This window comes from Gracilinanus agilis, chromosome 1, assembly GCF_016433145.1.
Source record: "Gracilinanus agilis isolate LMUSP501 chromosome 1, AgileGrace, whole genome shotgun sequence".
Taxonomy (NCBI): domain Eukaryota; kingdom Metazoa; phylum Chordata; class Mammalia; order Didelphimorphia; family Didelphidae; genus Gracilinanus; species Gracilinanus agilis.
The window spans coordinates 485,501,484-485,510,430 of record NC_058130.1 but is presented as its reverse complement, the minus strand read 5'-3'; the positions used below and the strand labels follow the sequence as shown (position 1 = coordinate 485,510,430).

Here is an 8,947-nt window from a genome sequence, read left to right as displayed (position 1 = left end):
TTTAATGAAAGATCACGTCTTTAAATGTTGCCTGGAGAAAAGTATCTTGTGCTGTTTTATTCACTCATTTGAAATAATTATTGTTATCAAAATCTCAAGTGCATTTCTCTGAAACCATAATGAGTTGAAGCCTATATTGTATGATTAAATTGCTGGATTGTTTTTCAAATAGGCAATTTTGGGGACGGGTAGCTTTTCTGGTTTCTAAAGAGTTTTCCTATTTACATGATTTCATTGCTTTATAATTTCTTACCTGGAGGGTAATGCCCCATGAAACCTGAGGGTTCAAAGCCCCACATATAAAACTAACAATGAGTCCTCAAAAGAAAGCAAATTCATGGTCTATCTTCCCTCCCTTCCTTTTCTGTCCTTGAGGTTTTCCAGTTTGAATATTATCAATTCTTACCATTGAACCACACAATCAGAATTGAAACTTAGAGTCAATATTGCCATTTCTCATGTGTGAATCTTTTCAACCATATTTCTGATGGGAAATTGTAGAATTTTAACCTGCAGAAAAGGAGCTTACTATCTTATTAGGCAACTCATTTTTATGCTCTTCTTATTTTTACAAAGTTCTTCAACACAGTAAGCCTTTTGGTTTTCCTGTTTCTCTATAGATACCAATCACTGGTCTAATTTTTCTCCTCTGAAACTACAAAGAAAAAGTGTAATCTGCCCCACATATGGTAGCCTTTCAAATATTTACAGGCAAGTATCGTGCTAAATTCTTCCCTCAGGTATTTCTCCTCTAGGTTTAGAAGGTTTCATTGTTTGGCTCAGTGCCCAATTCTCCCATCCTGGTTGCTCTCCAGATACAATGTCAAGTCAAGAAACATTTATTAAGTACTTACTGTTTTCCAGGAACTGCACTAATAGGTACCAGGGATATAAATCAAAGCCAAAATAAAGACAGTCCCTGCTTCCAAGGAGCATACATTCTTATAGGGGAAGATAACATATAATAAGGACATTAGAAAGGTGTGGGGGCAGGCGGGGAGAGGAAGAGATGAAGGTACTTCGTCATCAGAAGTACAGCAGGGAGAGGAATTAAAATAAGGCTGGCCTGGGCATCATTCTTAAAATGAGGGTTCTGAAAGGAACCACACTATCAGAGAAGCCTGGGGATGGGGGGCTTCAAATAAGTGAAATTTAGGGTGAAGAAGTTTCTATTGTAGAGAAGGCCTGGTGGAGAGTCCAAAGTGCAGCTTAGAAAGAATTCTTTTTTGGCTACATATTTGGCAGCTATTAAAAAAATATGAATGTAAGAAATGCAATGCTAATTCAGATCAGTACCCTAATAAGTCCAGTATTCTTTGGAAAATGTTTATTTATTTATTCTTTGGGAAATGTTTATTTATTTATTTTAAACATTTATCTTCCACCTTGGAATCAATACTGTGTATTGGTTCCAAGGCAGAAGTGTGGTAAGAGCTAGGCAAGGGGGCTTAAGTGACTTAAGTCACACAGCTAGGATGTGTCTGAGGCTAGATTTGCACACAGGACCTACCATCTCTGGGCCTGGTTCTCAATCCACTGATCTATCCAGCTGCCCCTAAGATCTATTTTCTTGACTGTCAATTTCAGGTCATTAAGGATATGCCTGCCAAATCTGTTTTGTATTTTTTTTCCAGAAACTCAACATGAATTTATCATCTATAACTTAATCTAAACCATTCTTGAACCAATATGTTCGAGGATAAGACCTGAAAAACACGGTTGGTATTCACATCACAAGTTCATGGACAGAGTTGAAAGGGACATTAGGCCTTTACCTCCCTCATTTTATTGATTAGGAAATTGAGGCCCAGAGAAATTAAATAACAAATGACAGAAACGGCTTCAGAAGAGAAAGGCATATTTGTGACCTAAACAGATGGGTATCTGAGAAAGAGACCTATAGATCAGTGTCTCAAGACTTTGCATGGCACATTCTTTCAGTAAAAATGTTTTAGAGTGTATTCACAATGTCTATTTATTTACTTACAGATTGCTTACATGTACTACTGCACTAATCATGTACATTAACATGTACGCAAAAATATAAATTTAAAGGGTTGAGATAAACATGAGATAATACTTGATCCTGAGTTAATAGGGGGACACTGGATTCAATTCAAACAGACACATGTGGCCCAACTAATGCTTTAGGGAAAACATCTTGGTCCCAGGTATGGAGGATGGATTGGATAAGGGAGAGTTTGACTCCTACAGAGACTTTTAGGAACTAGAGGGCAAAAGCATGGTGAGGAGGTTTTAAGTGAAGACTAACAGAAGCAATAACAAGCACTATTTCTTCAGAGAATATCATATAGCACTTGGATTGAAAAAAAGAAATGGACAAAAAAATTTGGGAAACAGATAACAAGCCTGGCTTAGTAGTATAATATAGTTGTGACAGGTGATGCCAATTATCTTAAAATCTTCTAGAGCAGGCTCTCTCTCTCTCTCTCTCTCTCTCTCTCTCTCTTCCCCCCCCCCCCTTTGCGCGGAGCAATTAATAATTTATTTATTTAAAACACTTGCCCTCTGTCTCAGAACTGATTCTAAGAAAAGTGGCAAGGGCTAGGTAATTGGGGTTAAGGAACTTGCCAAGGGTCCACACAACAAGGAATTTGAGGCCAAATTTGAACCCAGGACCTCTCGACTAAAGGCCTGGCACTCTATCCACTTTGCTACCTAGCTGCCCCTCTTTATTTTCTTTAATGAAAATTCTATCTGTCAAAATATGGAAGAACCAATGAGAGGAAGTGACATTCAAAATCTGATTCATATCAACAAGCAGTGGCTGGAGTGGAGATGATGAGATCCCTGAGGAGAAGCAATCGGTCCACCTCAGAACTTGTAATAGAAGAAAGGAAAACTCTGAGAGTGGCCTGATATATGCCCCAAATTGGGGGAAAAGACTAATGGTTTCAGAGAAAGAATACAGTAAATGCTCTGGACTAATTCTCCAGGAAAAGTCAGCTTAGGAGACATTTCTCTTCTTGTATGACGATACTCAGTCTTGCTGGGTAGGTTATGCTTGGTTGTATATTTTAAGTTGTTTATCTCTAGACTTAGAATAAAAGATTTTGCTCTTTGTCAAAGGAATATTATGCATCTATATGCAGGCAGGGGGAACGTGAGCAGGGTTGTCCCTCCAGCTCCATGAATGTGCAGATAAGCCATAATCACTACTAGAGAAACATAAGAAAGATGACATCTTCAATTAAGGATAGCATATTATTACTATTAAGATTATTAAGAAACTTCCAGTGAGATAAGGAAAAAAAAAGCCTTATTCATTAGAAATCTGGGCAAGGATTTTCTATATGATGTAGAGCTGAAAAGAGAACCTTCACCCATTAACCACTAGCCATTTTGCAAAAAACGACCACCACAATCAAAAAAAGTAGAATGAAAACATTGTACCTATATTTGCACTCAGAGTTCATCAGTTCTCTCTCTGATCTTTAACATTTTTCATCATAAGTTCTTTGGAATTGTCTTGATCAGAGTAGCTTTTTTTCCCCCCACTTTATCATTATTACTGTTTTCTTGGTTCTGCTCACTTCATTTTTCAATAGTTCAAATAAGTTTTCCCAGGTTTTTCTGAAACTGTTCCCTCTTCCATTTCTTATCAGATACCACAACTCGTTCAGCCTTTCCCTAAGTGAGGGGCATCCCCTCAATTTCTAATTCTTTGCCACTACAAAAAGAGTGACTATATTTTTATATACATGTTTTTTTCCCTTCTCCTTTGAACTCTTTGGGATACAGACTTAGAAGTGGTTTTGCTAATTCAAAGAGAAGGCACAATTATATAGCCGTTTGGGCACACTCTAAATTGCTCTCCAGAATGGTTGGACTAGTTCAGCACTCCAACAACAATACATTACTGTCTCTATTTATCCATATACCCACCAGAATTTGTCGTTTTTCTTTTCTATCAGGTTAGCCAAGCAGATGCACGTGAGGTGGTATCTCAAAGTTGTTTTAATTTGCCCTTCTCTAATCAGTAGCAATTTAGAGCATTTTTTCATATGACTACTAATAACTTTGCTGCCTTCTTCTGAAAACTACCTGTTGGTATCCTTTGACCATTTATCAGGTGGGAAATGGTTCTTATTTTTTATAAATCTGGCTCAGTTCCCTATATATTTCAGAAAGAAGGTCTTTCATATTTAAACTTGCTATAAATTACATACACCCCCCCAATCCAGTTTTCTGCTTTTCCTTCTAATTTGGGCTACATTGGTTTTTGTTTTTTTTTTTACAAAAGCTTTTTTAATTTCATGTAATCAAAATGATCTATTTTACCTACTGTGATCATCTCTGTCTCTTGTTTGGTCACAAATTCTTATCTATAGATATGACTAATAATTTTTTCCCATGCTCCTCTTATTTGCTTACCTCATGTTTTATGTCAAACATAGTACCTATTCATAAGCTTCTTTTGGCTTCCTAAACTTCTTAAGGATTCTCAGTCTTCCAAAAATAATTCTCTGGAATAGTTTTTTATTAGTATCACTATACGGAAGAGTGGTTAAAAGAAAGAGTGAAAAGAAAAAATACAAATGAGCAGTAGTTACAATTGCAGCTTTTATTTATTGAGATTTCCATCTTATATTCATTTCTTCATTCACAGTGCGTTATATTAATTATATATTTCATGCAACTTTTGAACTTGCTTCTTTTGACTTAGTATCCCTGGATTCATGGAGTCCCAATAGCACAGCATCAGCTTCTAGTAAAGTTGTATCTGTTTTTGCTCCCAGGAATCTGGATGCGAGCTCTAGATCCAGCAGCCGAAGGCGTACCCGGGTTCCTTTCTGATATTTTCTAAATAGAAAAGGAAGAGGGGAGAGGAGAGGAGAGAAGAGATAGAGAGAAAAAAATTCTTTAGTTTTCTGTATTGTTTTTAAACAACTTAAAAAATCAAAGCCAAATGCATTTTAACTGGTGATGGCATAAAAAAATTAACAATGTCAACCTCAACATAATAAATTTTATCATATTTAATGTAAATTTTCTCCTAACTTCATAGATTTTGGACATGGAAAACTCCCTCAGAGGTCATCTAATCCAACTGCTTCATTTTACAGATGAAGAAGCTGAGCCTTGTGAAACTAAATGACTTGCCCAAGGTAATATAGGTAATCAGTGTCAGAGGTAGATCCAGGTCCTCTAACTCGAGAACAACTGCTATTTTCACTGTACCATGCCACTTCTCAAAAGGATATCCATGAAATATATCCAGGACCACTGGCTAGTATTTTTATCTGAAAGCTTACTTTTTCTGATTAAATAACTAATTTACAAACATTCATTTTTGGCTGCACTTTGGCATAAATTAGTGCCAGACTGTATTTTTAAAATTTAATATATGTTATCCATTTTAAAGTTAGCCTTTTAATGAGGAAAAGTCTTCAGATACTTTAAAATTTGCCTACAATTAAAACATGATTTTTAAAGTAAATTTTGTATATTATAGAAGAGCAGAAGGAATAGAAAAGTAAGAGCAATTACTAATGCACAAACCTGTGTGTAATTAGTTGGATTATTATGAAAAAATAGTTATAGCCACATGTCTCAATCTATAGCAATTACACATATAATTCTAACCTGGGTTATTTGATAAATAATCTCCTTTATTACTAAATAGAAGCTGGTAAAATCATCTCCTTTCCTACCTCTCCCTTGTAACTGTGAAAAGTTACTTTTATTAAGTAAACAAACTTTAAGGTAAATTCAAAACAAAACAAAACAAAACACGATCAGAGCATAGATTTAGAGCTAGAAGGGACCTTAGAAGCTTTCTAGTACACCCACCTCGTTGTACAGATGATGGAGGCTCAAAGAGGTTAAATGAGAGGTGCAAAGTCACACAGGTAGTTAGGTAATAAAACCAGTGTCTAAACCCAGGTCCTCTGAGTCCAAATCCAATACTCATCTTATTATAGACACCATACTACTGTGCTAATCTTATTTTCTAATATGTAACCTAAAGATGGAATGACAGAGTGGGGATAGGGAGATGAGGAAGAACATATCATTATACTTCCAGTGTCTCCTTCCTTCCTTTTTATCTCAATTAGAAGACTCATTCTATTAGATTAAATTTTGATTCACCTTTTTACTTCAAGGATCTTTATTTTTTATTATTCTAGTCACTCCTTCCACAAAATAGACTGAGACCCCTCTACAAATGAGTAAATAGTTTTCAACAGTAACTACAGTCAATAAGTTAATCACTCTGTGGTTAATCTAATGATAAGCCCCCTGAGTTTAGCTGGGCCAGTCTCTAGCCTAGTGAACAGACTTATAATCCATCACTGGATTCATATTCCAAATCTTTCTGCGCTGGCAGGAACTTCTAGATGATCACTCTGCAGATATAATGCTTGAGAACCCACAGTTACCTACACATACACAATGAAGCACCCAAACATTCAATCCTAATTTCAATTTATTGGCTGTGTGACTTGATCTCTCTAAGTCTGTTTCCTCAGTTTCAAAATGAGGATAATAATCTTTACATTACCCTCCCCATGAGATTGTTGTGGGTTGTCTTACAGTATGCTATATAAATATAAATTATTCTTATTATTGGTCAGTATGTTATTTATATCAGCATTAATAAAAAAATTTTAGTTTTATTTATTTATATTTTATTTTTGAAAATATTTTTCCATGTTTCCATGATTCATTTTCTTACCCTCCCTTCTTCCCTCCCCCCTCTCAAAGCTGTTAAACAATTCCACTGGGTTGTATAAACGTGCAGGTACCTGATACCTATCTCCATATTATTCATTTTTACCACAGAACCAAAACCCCAGATCATGTATCCAATAAACAAGTGATAAGTGATGTCATAAGTTTTTCTTCTGCATTTCTACTCCCATTGTTCATTCTCTCAATATAGATAGTATTCTTTCTCATGTCTTTCAGGAATTGACTATTGTATTGCTATTATTATTGTATTGCTATTAGTAGTAAAGTCCATTACATTGGAGAGTTCCACAATGTTTCACTTTCTGTGTACAATGTTCTCCTGGCTCTGCTCCTTTCACTCTGCATCAATTCCTGGAGGTCATTCCAGTTCACATGGAATTCCTCCAGTTCATTATTCCTTTTAGCACAGTAGTATTCCATCACCACAATTTGTTCAGTTATTCCCCAAGTGATGGGCATCTCCTCATTTTCCAATTTTTTTGCTACCACAAAGAGCACAGCTATGAATATTTTTGTACAAACATTTTTCATTATTATCTCTTTGGGAAAAAAACCCAGCAGTGGTCCGGCTAGATCAAAGGGTATGCATTCTTTTAAAGCCCTTTGCACATAGTCCCAAATTGCCTTCTAGAATGGCTGGATTAATTCACAACTCCACCAGCAAAGCAATTAATAAACTATTTTAATGTTTTTTACTTTTGTTATATTTATATAATAACATGCAATAGAAGTTAATAATGAGAAAAATAGTTATATTTTCCAAGGCAGGAAAACAGTATAAAAACAACTAATATTTAAGGTCTGCAAAGTGTTTTACTAATACATTGACTCGTTTGGTTGTCATAGCAATCATGTGAAGTAGGTACTATAAATATCCCTATTTCACAATAGAGGAATCTGAGGTTTAGCGATATTAAAAAGTTTGTTTCAGAAATGGGTTTTGAAATCAGGTCTTTCCCAAGTTCTCCTAATTGGACTATCATCTAGGCCACATTTTTCTATCTTATCCACAACAAAAGTATGAGATTTTTGTGAAATGGTCAGCTAAGACATAGGTCACTATGGTTGTAGCATTCCTTTGTTCTACCACTTTATGAAGCTAGTACAATATGACTTGTTTCTGAGGAAACAATGCTGATTCTTTGTCATCACTGTTTTCTTCTCTAGATGCTCATTAATCATCCCTTCTAGGGGAAAAAAATCCCTTCTAGAATACATCGCCTAGAATGTGAAGACTCCAGCCTCTTATAGGTTTTGAAAAAGATCTACCCTTCTCCAATGATGAGGTAGCTCATTGTCCAAAACTAAAAAAAAAAAAAAGAAAAAAAGTCACAGTGGCTCAGCAATCATCCAACTGTTTTTTTTTTCCCTTTCAGTATCCAAAGTTATAATTCATCTGGTGCAGTTTACTTGAATTCACAAAGGACAGCTATGTGTGCTCTCCACCATCTACATACATATATGGGCATCAACTCTCTATCTTCATACTTAGTACTAATACCACTTGTTTAGTTCTACTTAGCTCCAGTACTCCTTTTCCTCCTAGCTTGGATTTACACAGGACTTTTTGAGGTTTGCAAAGTTCATTGCAAGTGTTATCTCATTTTATCTTGACAAATCCGAGAGACAGATGTATAAACTGAGATAGTATCCGAGGCTTCATTTAAACTCAGATCTTCCTGACTTCAGGTCCTGTATTCTATCCCTTGTGCCAACTAGCTGCCTTAATAATACACAACCAAGTGTCCTATGAAACAATGCTTTTTCTTGCCTTTGGACATAGGATAAAACCCAATCCGTTATTTTCCTAAGAAACCCTGTGCCTTGCCCCACTTGTCCTGCCATACAACATCTTGTCCCTTCTTGCCTTCCATTGGCTGAGATCTTTTAAATGTGTTGTCTTCCTCAATTAGACATGAGTTCTTTGAAAATAGGGCTTTGTTTGGGTGGCTAGGTGGCTCAATGTATAGAAAGCCAGGGCTGGAGATGGGATGTCCTGGCTTCAAATTTGGCCTCAGACACTTCCTAGCTGTATGACTCTGGGTAAGTCATTGAACCTCAATTGCCTGGCAGTTACTGTTCTTTTGCCCTGAGGTGGAGGTGTTGGAGAGGGGGAGAAAAGGAGAGGGAGGGAGGGAGGATGGGAAAAGAGGGATGAGGGAGAGAAAGAAGAGAAGGGAAGAGAAGGGAGGGAGGGAGGAGGGGAGGAGGGGAGGGAAGGAGAAGGGGA

At 36.4% G+C, this 8,947-nt stretch overlaps 1 protein-coding gene across 1 annotated transcript in view; it reads right to left on the bottom strand.

Annotated features, from left to right (window-relative positions):
• Window positions 1–4,570: 4,570 nt before the first annotated feature.
• Window positions 4,571–8,947, bottom strand: part of TPD52 (tumor protein D52) — a 324,737-nt gene continuing 320,360 nt past the window's right edge. Inside the window, exon 7 of the mRNA XM_044665819.1 lies at window positions 4,571–4,824. Within this exon, the coding sequence (XP_044521754.1) occupies window positions 4,653–4,824 (172 nt within the window). The 3' untranslated portion in view covers window positions 4,571–4,652. The remainder of the gene's footprint in view (window positions 4,825–8,947) is intronic.